Source organism: Ursus arctos, unplaced genomic scaffold, assembly GCF_023065955.2.
Source record: "Ursus arctos isolate Adak ecotype North America unplaced genomic scaffold, UrsArc2.0 scaffold_13, whole genome shotgun sequence".
Lineage (NCBI taxonomy): Eukaryota > Metazoa > Chordata > Mammalia > Carnivora > Ursidae > Ursus > Ursus arctos.
The window spans coordinates 10617768-10640799 of record NW_026622797.1 but is presented as its reverse complement, the minus strand read 5'-3'; the positions used below and the strand labels follow the sequence as shown (position 1 = coordinate 10640799).

General features: G+C 43.8%; 1 protein-coding gene across 12 annotated transcripts in view; it reads left to right on the top strand.

The window, feature by feature from the left end:
- The first annotated feature begins 11034 nt into the window (after positions 1–11034).
- The window catches only part of ARID1B (AT-rich interaction domain 1B), a 429634-nt gene continuing 417636 nt past the window's right edge, over positions 11035–23032 (top strand). For all 12 annotated transcript variants that reach the window (XM_057310926.1, XM_048225999.2, XM_048225996.2 and 9 more), the window contains exon 1: positions 11035–12843. In XM_057310926.1, coding sequence (XP_057166909.1) covers positions 11050–12843 — 1794 coding nt within the window. In that variant the 5' untranslated portion in view covers positions 11035–11049. The remainder of the gene's footprint in view (positions 12844–23032) is intronic.

The following is a 23032-nucleotide window of genomic DNA, read 5'->3' as shown; positions in this document are numbered from 1 at the left end:
TTCAATATGTATTTCCAAAACACTGAAGCAGAGGAAAGCCAAGAAAAAACTCATTGGGATTTCCTAGATGAAAAATGGTTGTGAGAAATCATAGGTGACCTTTTCCAGTGGCCAGGTGACGTTAAAAAACAGAATGTGGCAGGATTTATGACATAAAATGGAGACAGGCAGATCAACTGTCCAGAGAGTTTATCCATGGAAGGTCAGCAAGGAAGGTCATTCTAAAGTTTTAACCTTGAACCTACAATTTTTCTGACTTCCATGAATTATCTCATGTTGGTAAGATGGTCTAGCCTAGTTAAGATAAATGTGTCAAAGGATAAATTACAATTTGCAACATTGTTTTCTCCAGACCTAGTGAGGTTTCTAGTAACAGTGTGTCTGCCTGTCTCTAGAAGTCTCCCTATTGTTCTCCTCCCTCTTTTCCTTCCACCCCAGTTTCTTTCTTCTTCATCCTCTTCTCCATGGCATCCACCCTGGATGAGGCACATTCTCAATGCCATGCACCCCTCATTCTTTGTCATTGCGACCAAAGGGTCCCTCAGGGACCCACAGGCAGGGTAGGGGTTATGGAGGCCAGCAGCCCCCTTCACATTTCCCCTCCCTCCAGCCTTAGTACCAGCATTCTTCTTCAGTAGTGGAGAGGTTCTCAGTGCTTCATTATCACCCCCAAAGTAAAAATGCTTCACGCCACCCACTGCCCTATCTAGCCACAGAATCATGGAATGACTGGGCTGGAAAAGCACCCCAACCTGAATGTCCCTTCCTCTCCCTCCTCTAGTCCCTGCCTAGTTTCATCTGCCAAGGATCAACTATAACAGGGCTAGCGATGACAAATCCTGGGATTCCAGCCTGTAGGAAATGGGTCGAGGACCCAGAAGCCTGAACTGTCAGGATGGAAAGAAAACCTTTTCAATGTGTTTTCCTTTCCATACGTTTAGCTTGTGAATAGGTGAGGCTGTGTATGCGGGGTGGCATGCAGTGAACAGAGTTTATCCCCAGCCTCGCGGCCTTCCCGTTTACTGCAGTCGGTCCTGCTTCAGCTCATCCTCTCTCTGGTCCCATTCACTTCTTTCTCCCCTCCTCTTCTTCTGCATCAAGGCAGGCCTTCAGGAATGGATCCAAAATATATTTGTAATATGGTGTGAATGGCCGATAGAAGCTTCAGATATTACGCGGTAGAAACATATTTGTATTTTGATAGGGCTCAGAGCCTTTAAAGAAAAGAATAAATTCAGACATCTTTAATGGAGAAATGTTAATTAAGTAGAAGAAGAAATGTTTGCGATCGAATGGACTATAACTAGTTTTCCTGAAATCACATGACAGATACCTATTCTATTTAGAGATTAAATGCACACACATACACACACACCCTACTTACCTATTTAATTCCAGACAATATGTCAAATACTTTATATATACTCTCATTTAATTCTTACCCAACCCCCCCCAAATAAAAACATGCAAGGTGGGTAGTGTTTCACACATATTCTGCTACCCAAAAATTAACTGCCAAAACTTGCACAGCCCATAAATGTGGAAGTGGGATGTGAGTCCAGTTTCTTTCTCCAGCTCAGGAAGCTGCCAGAGGTAACACTCTTTTCATGTGGTGGGAAGCAGTTTTCCTGCTTGCCTCCTGGGTTGCTTAGTTAAGGAACATATAGAGCTTTAAAAATCTTTCAAGTCATCTTAAAAAGTCCTCTTAATTGTCTTTGTTTTTCTCTGAACTTCCCAGTTTGTGTATGTCATCCTCGTTAATGATATACCCCAAATGAAGCACGGTGGCCTGCTCTATTTTCATTTTTCAGCCTATGCAGGATATAAAAAATAAACAGCATATGGTGCAAAGCTAATGAGATTAAAAAAATAAGTTCACTTAAAATAATCCATGGGCTTTTCTACATGTGTTCTTGGTCTGGCTTCAAAAACCACAGGAGTTTTACTATGCTTTAAAAAAGGGTGAATATTTGCATTGTTTCTGTTGAGGTCAGTGGGAAACCAATCTCACAGAATCAGCGCTAATAATCATGTTGTTTATAAACAAGGGCCACGCTAAACTACAGACTGAGACTGACTGTGATGGGCTCAAGCGTTAAACACACTCAAGGCAACTCTCTCCAGTTACAGATCTCGAGCTCACATGACACCCCTTTAGCCTGCAAGGATAATGAACTCTTACCTAGAGAGGAAGATGGGAAATCAGTTTCTCAGAGTGGTAGCCCTCTGAATATAGCCTACAATTTATATTACCATAATAGATCGACCTGACCTTTTAAGAAAAATTTCCTACATCTTTGAAACAAATTAAAAAAAAAAAAGGAGAAGAAAAAGTTAGGAGTTCTTTATTTTAAAATGACTAGCTACGAGCGCCTGGGTGGCTCGGTAGTTAAGTGTCTGCCTTCGGCCCAGGGCGTGATCCTAGGACCCTGCGATCGAGCCCCCTGTTGGGCTCCCTGCTCTGCTGGGAGCCTGCTTCTTCCTCTCCTTCCCCCCCTGCTTGTGTTCCCTCTCTCGCTGGCTGTCTCTCTGTCAAATAAATAAAAAAAAAAATCTTAAAAAAAAAAAAAAATGACCAGCTAGCCACATAAAGTTACTGTTCCTTAAGCTACATCAGTTCTCTGGATTGATAGAAACAATTTGGAAATGCATGCGAATAATTTTCCTGGGACATTCGTGTTCAGCTACAAAGTTCTTTTGACAATTAAGTGCTAAGAGCCCACTGTGGGTCCAGGACCGTTCTGAGTCGGGTGGAAGATAGAAGAGAAACTTGAAGGTGGGGACTCTTCATCCTTAAGGAATTGATAACCCACCGAGAGGGAGAGAAGGGGCTTAATAAAGTAATAATAATATCAGACACTTTCCTTGTGCCAGGCACTGTGCTCAGAGCTTGGCAAGGATTATTTAATCCCCAGAAGCCCAGTGAAGGAGGTCCTGTTATTTTCCGTGTTTTCTACAGGATGAAATTGAGGTTTGTGTGGTTTACTAAACTCTCAAAGTGTTGTGAGAATTATATGAGAAATCATATCACTGTATTGGGTTTAGATTTTGTTTCCTACTTAAAAAAAAAAAAGAAGAGAGAAAAAGAGAAAGACCCAAACAAAGCAAAAAAAAAAAATATCAGTATTTTGAACAAGAAAGACATTTTTCTCTCTCATAAACCAAGTCTGAAGGCAGATAGTGACTAAGCCAGCAGCACAGCTCCCCTTAAGCACCCCGACACCCCTATCTCCCAGGGACCTGGGGAATGTAGACTTTTTTTTTTTTTTTTTAACAGGTGGTCATGTGTCTAGTTAAAAACTCGGGCTTGGGCTACTAAGGATGAAGAGAACAAATGTTAGCTTAGGCAATTTGCTTCTCTGCCATAGCTATGTGCCCCTTTGTGGGGCCCAGGATAGACACAATAATGTTTAGTAATCATAGCTATAAAACTCAAAGCAGCTCAGAAGTGGCTTGGTGTGTTGATTTAAATACAACTATTTCTGCCTAAGGTTTTCCCTTTTCTAGATTGATGCCCTATCCTTAGATAGGGAAGTGAGCGAGAAGAAGGGAAGGCGTGCTGCGTGCTCCAAACACTGCCCTATCCCCAGGGCTTGCCTCTCCTTTTCCTCCTCCAGATACTCAAGGTGGTTTGCCCCAAGGTTTGCAGCTGTGGAAAGGTGGCAGAAAGCCGTATCACTGCTAAACAAGGACACTGCCTGGGCCCGGGCATTTCCCAACCTAGGATTCTGCTTTCTTCAGGGACTACAAATGATAGCTCTGGCCTCTGGCAAATAGAGAGCATCAGGGGAGCCACACTGCGTAATTCCAGGGGACAAGCAGTCACACTGCTTGGAGACGTCCTTAAGATCGGGGGCAACAAGCATGGCAACGGCTGCGGGCTGTTGTCTTGACTCACCTGTGCGTGTGTTTCGAAGAGTTTTCCATGCTCATCTCAACCTCACAAATTCCTACGTACGAGAGAAGGCTCCCAGGTCACAAAATGTTTGCCCCGTATGGATCTGAGTTGTTTTCAGCTTTTTAACCCTCTGAGCTGTCTTTAGGTCTGAGACTCTATGATGAGCAAGGTCGGCTTATCTGAGCAGTGGAGGGGTAGGGGGGAAGGGAGCGGTACAGAGAAAACTAGGGTAGGATAGAGAGACAGGAGGAGGGGACTGGATGGTGGGGATACAAGCTGGAGTTTCCAGCTGCTTCATACATTGGGCCAGGAAGGGGTGGGGGAGGAAAAAGAAGCGAGAGGTAAGGTCCTGATCCTTCCATCGCCTCATGCGCACATCTGAACTGTTACCAAGTCTTCCCATGCCTCTCCTCACCAGCTGCCCCACGGAGGGCATGCAGGCATGCATTTATGCTGCGTGTAAATTGGAAAAAGACATCCCATCCTCTAGTGGACTCAGTCCTGTGCCAGGACTCAATGAGTGGCAAGTAGGCTCTGGCTGGATTGCAGCTCCCACTCATCTCCTTGGCTGGGAGCCCTTGAGCAGTGAACAATCTGCACATTCTTAAGTGGGGGGACTCTTTGGGGTCAGTTCACTTATCTCCATCGCCATGGTCCCTCCTGTCCTCATCCAACTTCTCCGTCTCTCATCTCTCACTTGGACTATGCTTCATCCTGACAGATAACTCAGGGAGCCATTTACAGAGTCTCCGATTTAGCCTTTCGTGTTGTCACCAAGTAAGGGTTATACATTTATTCCTAGAGATACAATGGTTGGATGAAAAGAGTTTCATCATATTGTTTTTAAACTTGTGATCTATTAACAGATCACACAGCTGTAGGGTACTATGAATTAATTACAAGAGTCCTAGAATTATTCTAAGTGTAAAAAGCACACCTGTGTTGCATTGTGTTTTTGAGGCTGAATACATTACATTTAAAAAATGTAAACATTAATAAACGCATTTTTATGATCCTTAGTGTTTCTTTATATCATAATTCACTGGGAGCCTTAAGAAATGGAGGTGGTCAGGTCTCCCTGGCCTGAGAGATGAGCCTGGACCCCTGAGACAGTCCCCCATCTACCTCCCATCTGCTCTGGCTCCCCCCCTTCCCAGCAGCCAGTGGGTTCTCTGACAACCCAGGTGCAGTCATGTCAGCCCCCTGCTCACATGCAGCAGGTACTTATCACTGCTCTTGGAATCCCAGCCCTGACCGAAGCAGCTGCCGGAGCCAGCACGGAGGCCCCCACCTCTGCAGCCGCTCCTGGCATGTCTGCCCCACTCTGCTCTCTACCCCACTAGCCTCCTGCCATCTGGGATGTCCTTTTCCTTTTTTCTCTGGTTTTCTCCCACTCTGCGGTTTTCAGTCCAAGCCATACTTCCCCTGCCTAGGTCAGGCTTCTTCATTTACTGCCCTCCTAGAACCCTGTCTCTTCAGAGCATGTTATCTCTGTGCAATTATACATTTATTAGTGTGATCGTTTGTCTAGCAGGTTCACTCAATGTGCTAAGTTGCCCCTTTCTTTCCCTGCACCCCACCCCACTGTGATGGCCACAGAGCTTAGCACTGGGCTGGTGCAGAGTGGTAACTCGGGAGTTACTTGCTGAAAGAATGGGGCTGAGCCAAGAGGCCACCCTCCCAGCTGCTCCTTGTGAGTTATGCTTTGGGAGGGAAAACTTTTCACACACAGGGTCCTCAAGAAAGCAGGTCGCCAGACCAGAGAGAAGTGCGGCTTGAGAGAGGAGATATCTGAGGGTGAGAGAAGATACCAAGAATAGCCCATTGAATTTGAAGGCCTACAGCAACCTGCCACAATGTGAACATTTCCTTTAAGTTAGGAAGAGAAAAAAAAAAAGATTTATGCATAACAACTTGGATGTTTTTAGAGGAAGGCATTGATAAGGAAATTTCTCAATGAAGTTGTCATTTTGTGAAAGAAAGCACATAATCAAGTCCTTTGTCCCTTACCAGAACCATCAGGCCACTGTCAGTAATTTACCCTTAAAGTTACCCACTGATTGTCTTAATGGATTAGGGACAAAGCAAGTGACTATAAGCAGGGTAAAATAAAGATCACACGTGCACTGCAGCGCCGGGCTGGCTCCGTCGGCCGAGTGTCTGACTCTGGTTTTTGCTCAGGTCATGATCTCCAGATTGCAGGATCCAGCCCGCATGGGGCTCTGGGCTCAGTGAGGAGTTTGCTTGTCCTTGCCTCCCCCTTGACCCCCTACCGCTGCTCTCTCTCAAATACATACATACATACATACATACATAAAATCTTCAAAAATCATCACACATGCACTACATTAATGTACAAGAGTTGTTTGGAGTTTATTGTGCTTGAAGAGTAGAAGTTTATGTGTACTATGAAGCAATTAATCACATGAGAAAGACACAGAAGGGCCTCAGATAAGTCACTAAAATCTTTCCAGAAAGTTGAGGTGTTCTGCTCTCCAAATGACTTCCCTTTGTATTCTTGATTATTATACATGACCTCAAGTAGATTCACTTCCCAAGTAGTTACTGATGAAGAGCTAGAGTGGAGCTATCTATGAAGTGTCTTTATCCACACAGCAGGGCTACCAGTGATAGAAGCCATACAGATGATTATACGACATGACATACCCGTAGGAGAGAGTACTGCAACGCACCTGTAGGTGCCCAGCAAGAGATTTTGATGGGAATAAAAGGAAAGAAATGTCATCACACACATATTTATCTAAAAGTTATAGAAAATTTCTAAACTAGGCTGTAATAAAAAATATTTATTACACACCATTCAAAATGTGGATGTCACATAATAGAAGCACAATGTTCTAAAATGTAATGTGTTTCTTCATATATTTCACTGATGTTACTATGTTTCTAGGGACCCCTGAGAGAAATTGTAGTAGCCTAATGGTAAATTTGACTTAAGGTTCTGGAAATGTAGCTTCAAAAGTGGTGGGTTCCCAGTGTCATGTCCCAGCTGTGCCAGACTGAGGATTAGGGCGCGGTGCCCGGCCAGCGGCTGCCAAAAAGGCAGAGCTGCAGGGCATGTTGTTGGGCGGGGAAGTCTGAGCTTGCTTCTTTATTGGTCAAACCCTCTGTGACTTTGCAGGGCAGCCCTGAGTATGTTTTAAGGTAATTGTTTATCTCCCCTGTTGAGGACAAGACCAAGATAATAATTATCTTTTTATTCTCAAAGCATGTCACAAAGTAGATTCGAGATAAATTTGTTAGATAAATAAGTGAAATTTATTCCCATCCAGGTTGATTATCCATGCTTTAGTATTATTACTAAGTACAATAGTGCTACTATTTGTCAGAGTCCCCAAATTTATTTAAATTATTTTTGCCTAGAGTTTTTTTCAAATCCCACCTAATTGTTTGCCTGCTAAACTTTTGGACCATTGTTAATTTGCATAGTTGTTTCAAATCAAATGCTATGTCCCATATCTTGCATTTACTCGGTTATTCACTGCTAACGTCTAAATCAGAGAAGTGAAAAGGACAATTGTTTAGCGCTTTTTAAAGTCCCTGCCCAAGATCAGTAGGGAAATCCCATTAGCTCCATTCATTGCATTTCTCATAAATCTAAAAGGAAAGCAAGTATCCAAAGCCTTATTCTTTAATAGTTCTTATTTGTAAAATCTTGACAGGGCTTTATTCTAAATTGCTTCCAAATTACATAAAGAATACTGAGAAATATGATGGTTAGTGAATCGTGATAGTTTCAGTTATCGAATAAATAACCAGAAGAGTTAAAGGGGACTAATCTGAAAGCAAACAGAATGATGGGCTACGATGAGGCAAAAAGAACAGAGCTGTGGCATTCTTCAACTACCATCTGGCTCAATCCTCTTTAAGTGGGCAAGTTGAAGAGTCTTTTATTTGGGGCCCTAAAACTTCTTCAAAAGGAGCAGTATTTAAATATTAGTATTTTCATATAGTACCCCCCCCCCAAAAACCCCCAAACAAACCAATCCTTTTTGTAGCCAAAAGGGGTGTTTAAGAAAATAATGGGTAATCTGGCTAAACACGAGAGCGCAGGGCAACCTGTGGGTGGGCGGTTGGCTGCAGGGTCAGGGTGGCCATTCCCCAGCTTGCAGACCTTCACCTCCATTGCTCTCTGTGGCTCGAGTGACTTATTAAAGTGGTCGTTGTTTGAAATTAGGCAAGAGGTGTAAAAATAAGGACTTCCTTAGGAAAAAATGCACCTGTTAATTTCTAGTACCTTATTTCATCAAAAGGAAACAATCACGTAGTGTTGCCATATAGGATAATTGAGGCAAGTGGCTACGAGAGAATTATCATCTATGGTTCAAATTGTGCTTCGTGAAATGGGGACCTGTTTCATCTCTTTCGAACAGACCCCTGACAATTGCTGTTTTTGTCTATTAAGTCATGGATTTTTACATGAAACTCTAAGAGGCTTTTATTTTGTTTTCTTGAGAAGGTGTTTAAAAACTGTAAGCTGAATGAATAGGAGCCTGCTACTTGTCTTCAGCAAGGATGCTTTAAAGAAGGTATTTTAGCATCCTCTGTGGTTTAAAAGACAAAACCAAGTCCTGCCGGCTTTGTGTTGTGCTTCTCCTACACACTGCAGTGCCTTCTGTCTGCTTTAGGGTGTGGCATCTGCCATTGGGGAGGAGAAACTGGCATGTGTCGCCTTTTATAGCAGGCTGATTTCATTGTGCTGGGGGCCTCTATTTCATAGCCTCTTGGTTCCAATCTTCTAGTTGACTTGCTGAAACAAATGGGATTAAAAGAGATTTTGACTTTCTATGCCTAATTTTTTTTTTTAGTTCCATGATTTTTGTATACAAAAAATATTTTTAAGAAAAGGTCCAGAGCTGAACTTGGTGACTCATTTTCCCTTTCAGGATTAGTTGTGAAAATAAGCCACAAAATATAGCTACACCTGCTTAAATTGACTTTAACAGATTTCATCAGTTTGGAAAAATGCTTTGTGATTATATGTATATATTTAGTTTGAGTCTAAATGTCTAAAAGCATAAATATATAATTGATTTTAGAATATATGTGTATACACACAAAACAGACATATATTTATATTTGCATACGAAAAACTTTAAAAATTCAACTTTTGTGGTGTACTGCGTATAATTAGTATGTATTTGAATGCATAAAGGGAGAAAATCCAGGAGAAAATGTCAAAAAGGCACACTAACAAAGATGTAGTATTCTCTTGGCAAAAACTGATGAATGATTTGGCATGAATTCATCTTACAGTTCTGTTATTCTCTCTTACACACAATGCTATAACCCCTGTTTTCCAGTTGTTTGCATAGAATTGCAATTTGTTGTTTGTACACTCTATAATGACCCTTGGGTGTGCACCTGATTCCCCTCCCCCACCAATTAGTCACCAGTTTTTCCCACCTATCCTTTTCTATTTAGTCATTAACATATTTGCTCTTGCTCAAGCAAATAAAAATAACCACTGCATTTAAAATAATCTTTATAAAAAGCTGAAGAATGAAATTATTTTAGAAAACCATGTTCTACTAAAATCATATATATTATTTCAGCTGGTGTGACCTCTTGAAAGTTCCAGTTTCAAATGCTTTCTCTCCATGAAAACGAGTTCCACACTAGTACAAGTGAGGCATTGCTTAGGTTAAGAATACCTGCTTGATGATATTCAGAAGGTTACTAAGTGATAAATTAACAATAATAAAGACATTTAAAACATCATAAAGTGACAAAAGAGTATTATTAAAAGAATAAAGTCTGAAACATTTCTGCTCTAAGATTAGATTCGGCTAATTTACTTTACTATTGATCTTATGTTTATTAAATATAATACGTATTTCCTTTTAGTTTTGTTTCACATTGCTTAGAAATGAACTCATATCAAGAGGGTTAATTGTGCACATTAACCTCTGAAATATGATGAAAGGCGTCATATAGATTTATGAAGACATGAGATAAACTTCAGCTGTCACTATTATGGCACTAACAGTTATATTTCCATGTGCAAGTTGGAGCATAACACACCAGTCTACTCATTTGAAGACTTTACCTTTAGAGGGAGGACAGACAAGAGCATTTTAAGAAAAATGCTCCTTTGGGAATGCTTCTGCGTTTTCATTGATAAGCCTACACGAATACATAAGGTGCCTTAGAAAATAGTTACATAAACATTATCTTTGGGACAGGTGCAGTCAGCCTCAGCACTTATTGAGTACTTGCTGTGTACAGGGAACAGCACTCCCTGAAGGAGGCTAACCTTCCCTTAAACTCTTTCCTAATTTCGCAGTTTGAAGAAGTTGTGGGAATTACGCTGATGGCCCAAAATCAAGGCAGAGAGGCTAACATTCTGAAAAATTACATAACTCCTGGGAGAGGCAGTGCTTTTGCACAGATTGCCCAAATATTTTCTTTCTCCGTCGGCTCCTCCAAACCTTTGAGGCCCACAGACAACTTTGTTCCCCAGCCCTTCTCCCTCTTTTGTCTGCTCGTCAGACTCGTTTTCCACCTTTGTATCGTTCCTTTTAGACGTGAAAACAAACACGCGAACGGACGGTTGGCAAGGAGACGAAGCACGAGGGGAAAGTGCAGCCTCCCGTTGCCCCACGCCGCCGCGCTCCGGGCGCCTGCGGAGCCGGCCCGAGTCCCCGGCCCGGGGCCGCCGGGTGCCCGCGAGGCTGCGCCCGGGCGGGCGAGCGGGCAGCGGCGGCGGGCGCAGGGCCCGGCGGGCGGCGGCCCGCGCCGAGTCCAGTCCGCGTTTTGCGAGTGCACACGAGTAATCAGAGAGAAGTGGATAATAGTTGCTCGGGCTCGCTCGGCTCCCTCTCATGCCATGCTGGGCCCGATAGGCTCAGTCAGTCGTGTATTTACCCATATCCGGGTTAGAGAGGAAAAGAGAAAAGTTTCATTTAAACCTGAACTAAAAACTTTCACCATGAAATCACACAGCGGGAACAGGCCCAGACCGTAAGGCGTGACTCCCGGTTCGGCTCCGGCGGGGCCTGTGGAGGGGGAGGGGGCTCGCTCGATTCCCGTCGGGGCGTGTGGATGCGCACAGGAGGGGCCGCTGACTAAAAAGTGGGTTTTATTGTCTCCCCCCGCCCCCCGCCCGGCCTCGCCACGCCGCGGCGATCATGGCCGCGCGGGCAGCAGCGGCGGCGGCGGCGGCGGCGGCGCGGGCGCGGGCGGGCAGCGGCGAGCGGCGGGCGCCCCCCGGGCCGCGGCCGGCGCCCGGGGCCCGGGACCTGGAGGCGGGGGCGCGCGGCGCGGCGGCGGCGGCACCGGGACCCATGCTGGGGGGCGGCGGCGACGGCGGCGGCGGCCTTAATAATGTGCACCACCACCCCCTGCACCCCCGTCACGAACTGAACATGGCCCATAACGCGAGCACGGCGGCCGCCGCCGCCAGCACTAACAGCGCCAAGAGCGGCGGCTCCGAGGCGGCTCTCAAGGAGGGTGGAAGCGCCGCCGCGCTGTCCTCCTCCTCCTCCGCGGCGGCGGCGTCCTCCTCTTCCTCCTCGTCGGGCCCGGGCTCGACCATGGAGACGGGGCTGCTCCCCAACCACAAACTGAAAACCGTTGGCGAAGCCCCCGCCGCACCGCCCCACCAGCAGCACCACCACCACCACCATGCCCACCACCACCACCACCATGCCCACCACCTCCACCACCACCACCACGCACTACAGCAGCAGCTAAACCAGTTCCAGCAGCAGCAGCAGCAGCAGCAACAGCAGCAGCAGCAGCAGCAGCAGCAACAGCAGCAACATCCCATTTCCAACAACAACAGCCTCGGCGGCGCGGGCGGCGGCGCGGCTCAGCCCGGTCCCGACATGGAGCAGCCGCAACATGGAGGCGCCAAGGACAGTGCCGCGGGCAGCCAGGCCGACCCCCCGGGCCAGCCTCTGCTGAGCAAGCCGGGCGACGAGGACGACGCGCCGCCCAAGATGGGGGAGCCGGCGGGCGGCCGGTTCGAGCACCCGGGCCTGGGCGCCCTGGGCGCGCAGCAGCCGCCGGTCGCCGTGCCCGGGGGCGGCGGCGGCGGTGTCGGCGGCGGCAGCGGCCCGGCGGCCGTCTCGGAGTTTAATAATTACTATGGCAGCGCTGCCCCTGCTAGCGGCGGCCCCGGCGGCCGCACTGGGCCTTGCTTTGATCAACATGGCGGACAACAAAGCCCCGGGATGGGGATGATGCACTCCGCCTCTGCCGCCACCGGAGCCCCCAACAGCATGGACCCCCTGCAGAACTCCCACGAAGGGTACCCCAACAGCCAGTACAACCATTATCCGGGCTACAGCCGGCCCAGCGCGGGCGGCGGCGGCGGCGGCGGCGGCGGAGGAGGAGGAGGCAGCGGAGGAGGAGGAGGAGGAGGAGGAGGAGCAGGAGCGGGAGCTGTGGCGGCGGCGGCCGCGGCGGCGGCAGCAGCAGCAGGAGGCGGCGGCGGCGGCGGCGGCGGCTATGGGGGCTCGTCCTCGGGGTACGGGGTGCTGAGCTCCCCCCGGCAGCAGGGCGGCGGCATGATGATGGGCCCCGGGGGCGGCGGGGCCGCGAGCCTCAGCAAGGCGGCCGCCGGCGCGGCGGCTGGGGGCTTCCAGCGCTTCGCCGGGCAGAACCAGCACCCGTCGGGGGCCACCCCGACCCTCAACCAGCTGCTCACCTCGCCCAGCCCCATGATGAGGAGCTACGGCGGCAGCTACCCCGACTACAGCAGCCCCAGCGCGCCGCCGCCGCCGCCGCCGTCGCAGCCCCAGTCCCAGGCGGCGGCGGGGGCGGCGGCGGGCGGCCAGCAGGCGGCCGCGGGCATGGGCTTGGGCAAGGACATGGGCGCCCAGTACGCCGCTGCCAGCCCGGCCTGGGCGGCCGCGCAACAAAGAAGCCACCCGGCGATGAGCCCCGGCACCCCCGGCCCGACCATGGGCAGATCCCAGGTAACCCCCGCGCCTGCCGGGCCTGCTTCCGCCGCGGCGGCCTCGCCGCGCGCCTCGAGCCCTAGTTTCTTTCTTTCCGCGTACTTTTTCTGCGTCTTCTGCCGGGGGGGAGGCGGGGGCGAGGCGCCCAAAGCCATTTTAACTCGCGGCTGCCTCCCTCGGAGGCTGGGGAGCGCGCGGCGTCCGACTGCGCGGCCCGGGGGCCTGGGGAGAGGGTCGCGCTGAGGGCCGGGACGCGCGCTGGGATGGCCGGCCGCCGAGCACCCCCGCCTCGCCACCCCACCCCGGGCGCGGAGCCGCGCGTCCGGAGCCGGGGACTGCGCCGCGAGGAAGCGGTGTGGGCGCTGGGGACCGCTCGGCCGGCTTTTGTAACAAAATCGGCGCTCCCGGCGGGTACGGTCTGGGGAGGAATATTGACCCCGTCTTCTCGGTTAGCGCCAACAATAAGCTTTAACTGGGAAAGGAATGAGGAACTTTGTCCTACCTCCAACCACACCGCGTTCCCTCTTAGCCTGCAAGGTGAAGGCAGGAAAAATAGGTTAGCTTTGTGGCAACCGAGTGTATTTTTCGTAGTTGTGCCCGGCTGTTCAGACATACTCGATGCGAGCTTTGAGTTGGAATGCTTCGTAGCAAAAATAATACCCCAATTTTACAACGACGTGGAGGTAAACTATTCTAAAATAAATCGATTCATTCCTGAGAATAGCCAGGAAATCCATTATTTGGCTTACAGGCTGCTTGAAAGGAGTCACCTTCAACAGACAGGCTATGTTAAAGGAAGGCATTCCGGTTAAATTGAACTTATTTTGATCATGGATCAGGCATACATTTTATTCAGCAAGTCCAGGAAAATAGCAGACTAGTGAAAATTGATCTTTTTGGATCGGATTTATTTGGATTTTCTTTAATTTGCTGTCACCCAGGTCCTACAGCGTTATTAGGAAGTGTCCTGCACTCTTGCTGTTTCTTGCTCGTAGGCTGAGCCTAAAGACTGACTTGATCTCCTTTGCAAGGTTTGGAATTTGAATTGTGGAGGTAAACTGGCTGTAATAGTCTCCAGACAGCTGCCTCTGAGTTGACATCTAATCTGCCATCTGATTGGCTCCCCTCTCACCATTGGGCATTTAGCACTGCTGATGTAAATAGAAGTGCTGAGCCGTACCGTCACAAAAATTCTTGCCACAAATAATAACTGAGCTCTATTACAAGCAGATGTAAGGTTGAATATTATTTAAAGCTTAAGTTATTATGAATCATAGTTATTAATAAGAGGATTAAATCCTAAAAACGTTATGCTTGTGTCCAGTACACTGGGCATTTACAAAATTTAGATCTTTGTAATCTTAACGTGGACACTGCATAGATCACAGACTTTGATTGTAGGATGAGGATATGGCCATTGAAAAATAATTAAACCAAGAACTTTACCAATTTCTGGATTTGTAAAGCTTTTATGAAAGTGCCCTTTACAGATTACAGTGTGCAAAACATGTATTGTCAGCACACGTAGTTTAAAATAAAATAAAAAAATTATGACGTTAAAAATTTCCAGGTTCCGAGATGCAACAGTATCTTTCAGTGATACTTAGTTAGCTTTATAACAAGATTAAAGTTGTATTTCTAGTAATGTGTGTTTTAACAATTCTGATCATTTTAAGATGTTTGTGGATGAGGAATTTTAGTTAAATTGACATAATATTTAAAAAGCACGAAGTGAGGAAACTAATTTTGTAGACAACAATCAAAGGGAAAAAATGGATAGTCTTGTGAAATACTAAAAATTATTGTATATTTGCTTCTGATTTTGAAATACAGAAATGTTCTAGGAATTTTTTTTCTTCTTGATTATTTTGTTAGTTTCGGTGATGTGAGCCTTATTTGAAGTGCTTACACATGTATTAGGGAAACTATCACATGCGAGCTGTGCTGGGTGTGTTTCTTACAAATCTTTTCTCTCGTAGATATCTTAAATGCTGTGAAAGTTTTTAAAATTCTAATTTGTTAGAAAGGAATTACCAGTGTTTGTAATATATGTTTTTACTCAGCTTATTTATTTTAGGAAGGTGTATTTCAATAATAACCATATCTTAGAGGAGAGACGTGTCAGAATGAATACAGGACTGAATTTAACATATAATCATGTGAATCCCTAGCTGAGGACATTAGTGTCCACTGCTTTCAGATCTTTAGTTACTGGAGTTTTGGTTTTAATGAAAATATATTTTCCTACTCTTGATAGAAATTTGTGATATCAGTTTTCATCTTTGATTCACACAAGTGAAAACACAGAGAAGCCTTGTGTAAATAAACCCATGTAATTAATTTTAAAAAGATTTACTTTGTCAGCTTGCTTTTAAAGGGATAGTTTAAAATTCACATCTTTGTAAACTAGAACGGAAGGATGATAGAGGCAGATGTCGGTCCTTGTTGCTTTACAGTATTATTTCTTAATGGTACCAATCATTTTAAGTATTTTGTTTTCTTGGAATGAGAGTGAATCCATTATGTCCTCAGTGTGACCCTTGGGAATAGCTTTTTTATTTTTGAGGGGGAAGAAAAATGCCGGGCATATGACCTAGATTCACAGATTTCTTTTAGGTAGTTTGCCGTGTAACGTGTGGAATGTGTCTTTTTAATATTTTTCCTTTTTGGAAGGCTAGTTTTTATTTAGTATTTGTTATGATGATTATGATAAAAAATAGTTATTTGTGCAAAATACTAAATTACTGTGTAATTATAGGCCATAAAGTACTATTAAATCACGTTGTTAAATGATGAAATTTTCTTGTGGCTTTAGCACATTTAGTTTCATTTTTGATTTTAGGAATGGTTCATACTGGGTGGCAAATGTTTTTGTAATTGGAAACAAAATATATATGTATATTGTATTGGGGGGTCTTTTTAAAAAGTGAAATAAGCCATTTTATGATACAGTTTGTTACTGGGTTTTTAAAGATAAAGTAGATAGAGTAGTCCCAATAGGAATACTGAGGTCTCCTAACGTAACCAAGATTTTATAGTGTCCACATTTGTGCTGAATTCCATTAATGCTATTTTAACCTTAGTTTTATAGAATATAATACAATGTAATAAAAAGAGCCTTATTTACTGTTAAAAGAAGTGACTAGCTGGCTTGCAAAGCAGGAAGTTACAGACTGGTTCCTGATTACCTTAAAATTTGTATAAGATACATTATAGCATAACATCATTCCCCACTTCCCTCCCAATGAAATTTTATCCTATCTGATGTTTTAAATCTTGTAAAGAAATTATTGTGCCCTAAATTGATATATTTGCTGAGATATGGCTGGCTGGCTGCTCTGTCGTCAGAGAAGGTGGAATTGGCAACTGTGGTTAGAGAAAAGGCCTATCATTAAAAAAAAAAAAAAAACCCAAAGAAAATGTAACAAAAATGTTTAGAGTTTTCTGCTTCCCTAGGTTACCTGGAATGAAATTCTACATGGCTTACAGTTGTTTTCTTTGGACATCATCATTTCTGTGTACTTACTTTGATTTTTTTTTTTTTTAATGAGAACTGCTCTTTAAGACAGCTATGACTTAAATTTATGTTTATATTAACACAAAATTGATAAGTATGTTTCAGGGAACATCACATTCCTCCCTTGGGTCTATAGTGAGAAACCTTAATCCCCCTTTTTTCTTTGGTTTTGCTTTTTATCTATAATTAGGAATGAATTTTTGGCAGGGCTTTTTCTACTTGTTCCATTTTCCCCGGCATCATATTGTATGAGAAGTATCACAAGTGTGTTGTGGAGATGGAAATCATGCAAGTCACCCTTGGACACTTACACTAATGTACTTTCCCTCTAAATATCATGTTCTTTCATTAGGATTGAGAGAATAACATCTTCACTCGGGTATAAAAATAGTATTAATTCTGGTTTGAGGACCAATTCTGAAAATGTAAGACCGTGTGGAGGAAGACTCATAAATTCATTTGGTAGTTTTATCAGACACATGTTTTAAAGAAAACAGGTGTAAGAGAGTGGGGTTGAGTTTTTAGTTCTATTTCTTATTAATGGACTTTATCACGTTGTAATTTGGGGCATAGTATATCTTTAAAAAATGGCTTTTGATGTAATAGGAGCTAACTTCTGTAGGATAAATACCAATATGACAGGCAAACTGAAAAGATGATCATTTCGTTTATTTTTACCCTGTTCTCTCCTCGGAAGAGAGTGGTTTGATTTAAAATTTGTTAGGGGTCTCTGAAATTTTATTTATTTTGAAGACTGCTTTGGCCATGTAAATTTCGGATGTGTTACATTTGGAACTATATTACCTTTTGCCCAGTGCCCTACATTTAGAGGTTTTCTCACTACAAGAATGACACTGCTCAGTTAATGGATCTGTGTACTTTGATCCATCATTGAGGAAAAGGAACTAATAATTCACTTGTGTCACTTTCATTTTGGCCTGTGTGTAGATTTGTAAATTTGAGGCTTATATTGATATTTGAAAGAACTGTTGTGTATCACTTAAGACCACAGATTTATGGAGGCTTACAAGGAATGTTAATAAAGCTCAAATTCCATTTTTTTTGCAGTAATTAGATTTTCAAAATGGATGTTACAAAATTTTTATGACATTTTAGAATGCTGTTTATACTTACGACCCACTTCCACCTCCTAGGCCTCTTTGGAATTGGATAGTTTTTGGTCTCTGGCCTTTTCCGAGGTGTTCTTTCTTCATCAGGAGATTTGTGTAGATTCTCTGTGGATATGTAAAGTAGAGCCACATACTTGGCGTCTGTGTGTGTGTGTGTGTGTGTGTGTGCGCACGCACGCCTGCATTTGAGGCTGAGGGGGTCCCTATTTGACTTCTCCTTGTGTCTGCGGGGAGAAGTAAGTACCAGGCACAACTGCTTATCCCCCAAGGATGTGTGTGTATGTGTGTGTGTGTGTGTGTGTGTGTGTATATCATAAACGTGGAACGATCACACAATATTGCTTTTTACAGTTTGAAGGCTATCTATACAAGACTAAGTGGCTCTTTATGGTTTAATTGGGTTATTGAGTGAATTAATTTTGATCTAAAAACTTGGTATACTTATGTGACTTTTTCTGTTAGAATTTTGATGGAAAGAAAATGATACAGGTATTGGTACGGAATTATCATTAAGTATCCACTGATTTTGCCTTATGCTAACATACAAAGGAATGAATGGAATTGTTGGTATATGTATACTATAGTTTTAACTTAAACAGTTCACCCTAATTGAGTGACTGAGTGACTTTATCAAAGTAAAATATGTGCTTTCACAGTACGTTTTCAGCAAACATGTTCTATTTTCAAAGGCTTTAACTCGGAATAATTCTAAGAAAACTATTTCCTTAGATTTACTTATTTGAATAGGATCCAATAGGTAGTTTTCAAACCCACTTCTGAATGGATCAGTGTCAAGAATATTAGAAGGCTCCTGAGTTTGACAGATGAACTAATTTGTTCCTTGAATGATACTTATTGCTAGGGAAGAGATCAGAGCTCTGAAATCTTAAGCATATCCGGTTTACCAGTAGACACTCCTACTTTAGGTAGGTGGCAGCAGAATCTGGACTCGATCTGTCCTAGCAGGGTGGTCTCTTTGAACTGAACGAGATCCTGCATCCTCTCAGCATCTTCGGCAAGATGGTCTTCTCAGCATCTTGTTTGGGCCTCGATGAAGGATGAAACTTGAGAATCAGACAAGTCATTCCTTATTAGGTGACTCTGGAAGGGAAGCCATATTTGATGAAACGGAGGAGAAAATTCTAGATCACATTTTTAAGAATATGGGAGGCTAAAAAAATTATACATATGTATTTTATTGCGATATAATATACATAACAAAATTTACCATTTTAACCATTTTTAGGGGTACCGTTCAATGCCATGAAGTCCACTCACATTGTTGTGCAACCATCACCCCATCCATTTCCAGAACTTTTCGTCTTCCCAACTGAAATAAAAAGTTTCTTCATGTCAGACCTTAATATTGTTAGTTATTAATGTGTATTGTAAGCAAAATAATCTTTTTAGAGCCATCAGTCTTGCTGCTTCATAGTTTGTTAGTAAATCTTTCCTCAGATGTTCCCTAGCAGCGTTCATGCTGTGTGTGTGTGTGTGTGTGTGTGTGTGTGTGTGTTTACCCCACTACTTCCTCCCACTTCTAACTTGGGGGTGATCTTCCCGGGTTTTGTCTGTTTGGAAATATGTTTTGTGTAGGTTAGTTGTGTCATTGTCAGGTCTCTTGAACTTTAAAGGCAACTTTTTGAAGACTTTCTGTTTAAAGGTTTGGAATACTTTGTTGAGAGAAACCTGGTGCTTGGTTAGATAATAGGACATGAAAATGAACTGTTAGCGTGATCATTTCCCCCCTTTACCTCTCTCGTCTTTAGCATGTTAGCCTCTTTTCAAAATTACTGGTTTTATCTCTCTACTATTAGTGGAGATCATTTACAATGATAATTTTTTTCCAGTTGTATTTTAAGTTTTGGGCCATCCCAGCCCCCCAAGCCTGAGCAAACAACAAATTCATGGGATGCTGTGTCTTTTTCCATAGTGTTCTGTGCCCCAAATTTGTGCTCCCCCCCCTTATGTTTTTAATTTGTAGTCCTCTGCAAAACTGCAGAAATTCTTTGTATGTGGAAAAATTCCTGAATTAAGATGATTGGTCTTTTAATTAAATTTAGAGGCAGCTGCAAAGGGATGGTCTTATTAAGCAGGGTTTTTTGTCTGTAAAATTTGGAATTGTATTTTAACTGCTATTGGTGCTGATATGGAGTTACATCTTTAGATGATCAGTTGTGTACATTAACACTGAAGTCCACAGAGGACACAGACATTGAACTGTGATTTAAGAGTGTGTCCCTGGAAGCAACAATGAATTCTTACAGTGTAAACATTCAGCATTTGTGTATGCTCTGAGGCGTAGGCTAGATAAGTATCTGCTCGGGATGATCAGTTGGCAAATACTTAACTAAGCACCCATTTTCTCCCTCAGCCCAGTGCCGGCACCGCTAGTCGCCGGGGTCTGGGGCTTGCTGCTGCTCCCTGTGTGCACTCCAGGGAGACAAGCTGCCAAAGCCGGCTCCCCCTGAACCTGGCATCGTTGACTTAGAACTGGCTCATTTAAACAAAGTGCAAATAGCAACCATGTGGGTCAGCAGTCTGTTGGCCTGCTTTTTTGGTTGGGGGAGTGGATTTTGGCAAAACAAGGAATTGTAGATTGTTGTGATATAGTTGATGTGAGCTAGTGACTCTTTTCCATTTCTACCAGTCAATTCCTGGCTTTGTGCCACAGCAAAATAAAGATCCCACTACAAAGAATAATAGCTGAAAGAAGGAAAATATAATCACTTTGAAATTTATATAGAACGGTCCTTTTTCTTTTTCTCAGTTTTCTACATTACATAGGCTCTTGGAGAAAAGTTAAAACAGTCTGCTCAGATTTAGGAAGATACTTGGATTGCTGGAGTATTTTTGGTAACTGTTTAGATAATGTATGCTGGCTGAGGAGTAAATTCAGCTACTGCTTCTGGGTCCTGAAATAAACCTTTCAGAGAGCGAGGCATTGATGATTAGTGGAGTCTGTTCCAGAATTCTTAGTATCTCCTGTTTCTTTTTGTGCTGAGCATCTTAGAAGTTAAACCACTCAGTGTACTTCATAGCCTTATTTTGAAATGACTGGTAATTCTAAAATTTGTTTAGAATTCGGCATCTAATTTCTGAGAATTGAAGAAGAAAATTTTAAGATTCTGTGACCATATATTGATTTATCTCAAGCTGTAACCCCATTTTAATATCCTTTAAATTTTCTGCTTTCAGTTCATATTTTTTATAATAAATTTGCTTTACACAATGAATTATAAATGACCTTGGAAATAGAAATGTAAAACATTGCTACTGCTGAGCAAGAATCTGTCTGAGAAGAAGAACGTATTTCTAAGGGAACCTGTGTGTTTCTCGTATATTAGTTTATTTCTGTGATTATGAGGATTTACGAGGGAATGCGAATACATGACAAGGCATCCTGATGTAATGGAAAGATCGTGGGCTTGGAGTTGGTAAGACTTTGCTTCACTTGTGGGCTTGAGTGCCCCTTTTCTCTGAGATACGGCAGAGGTTCAGTTTCCTCATGTGGAATGTTGCCTGCCGGGCGGGGCTGTCACAGAGGTCATCTCTGCAAATCCTGTGGCATTGTTAGGTGGTACCTCTCCTTTTTCCACCTGTCTTCCCAGGGTGTAGTGAACCCCGAGTTCTTGTTCTCTGCCCGGCCCTCCTGCACTTCAGGGTGTGGTCGCACATAAGCCCCGGCCTCCATCAATTAGGTGACCCCAGTCCCTCCCAGCTGCAAAATTCTGTGCTGCTTTGAATTTTAAAAAATACAGTGCCTAATCAGCTATGCACTGCTGAACATCTTATTAAACTATACTAGATCCCGGGCATGTTCAGTGAATATAAACTGAGGCCTATGCAAATATACAGATTTTGTGAATACCACTGCAATTTCCCTCACAAAATGTCGTTTTGTACTGATTGGGACTCTTGTAAGCAATTGCATGAATTGGTTTTGGTTGACCAGTAGAGCCCATGGTGGATTGATGTCATTGAGTCAAAGCTGGTGCCTCACAGGATTCCATCCTTAATATTAATCAGTAAATTCTGAGAATTATTCCTTTCTTATACTTCTTAGACCTTTCCACTTTTCATGATCTACAAAAATGACTAGCTTTTTAGGGGAGGTACTTTTTGCAAAGGAACAAAGTTTCAAAAAATTAAAACTAGGCTTTGGGATTCTGAGTGGTGGACTTTGGTCTCTGATTCATGGTTAAGTAACACTTCTGCATCTGTTTCAACTTCACTGAATATGTGATTCACAGTTGGTCCTTAGCAAGATTATAATTTACTTTACGTATCAGGGAGGCTTGGGGTTGCTCTCGAGTAGTCAAAGCTGGGAATGTCATACCTGAGAATGCCAAGGGCCTGTCTCAAGTATGTAGGTAGAGAGGAACAGTTTTTTTTCCCCCCGTTTTTTGTTAATGCTGAGATTTATAAAAGTATCAGGGACAAAATTTAATTCTATTATGAACAAGTACTTACTCTGAGCACCACTTGGTGCTTAAGATACAAAGAGTAAATATAACATATGATCCATAATTTTCCCTGGTGAATTATCATAGACTCCTGGTGTTTTACAAAGTGGAAATTAAAATGAATGGTTACATTATTCTGCAGTTCTGTGCAGAAAGACTGTATCCCTCAAAGTGCATCATCTCAGAACGATTTGAAGAGTAGTTGATAATGTATCCAAACTGAAAATTTCCTGAGAGTATATTATACATTTCCAACAACAGTTTCAAGGAACTCTGTTCAGTTAGTGTTTCATGATTTTATGTGGAAGATCAGTATACTTGGAGATTGTTCTTAGGTGCTATGACATTGATGAGAAAGTGATCTTAATTAGGATTTTGTTTTGGGTATCCTGGGGTGATTTATCAGCTAAAGAAATGACTTTATAGTGTCATTAGCATGAAGGATGTAGAATTCAGTTCACTTGGGGCGCCTGGGTGGCTCAGTCAGTTAAGCATCTGCCTTTGGTTCAGGTCATGATCCCGGGGTCCTAGGATCGAGCCCCGAGTCCGGCTCCCTGCTCAGTGGGAGGCTGTTTCTCCCTCTCCTCCTGCTTGTGCTCTCTGTCACTCTTTCTCTCAAATAAATAAATAAAATCTTTTAAAAAAGAAGAATTCAGTTCATTTACCTTCACCGTACTGAACAGTCTCCTATGTGTTAGGGCTTTGGGAATATAGCAAGAACCAGGACGTCAGGCAGATGTTTGTGGAGAGCCTACTGTGTGCCTGGTACTATGGTGGATGATGGATTCCTCGGTGACAAGGACGTGGACCTTGATGAATTGACAGTGCAGTGACTAAGGACTAGTAAACATGGTACACAATACTATGTAAATGGTTCGGTGGGAGAAGTCCTGATGTTAGTGGGACAGCAGTAGAGACTAGATTGGGGCGGGGGGAGAAATAATAAGGCTCCTTGCACTAACTAAGGTTGCATAAGCTGAGACCTGGTTAATGAGCGGACGTTAACTACGTTAACCAAGTGGAGAGACCTGGAGATGGAAGCAGGGAGGCTCAAGGGCAAGTGGCAGAGGTGAGCAGTTTAGAGAACCTGGAAG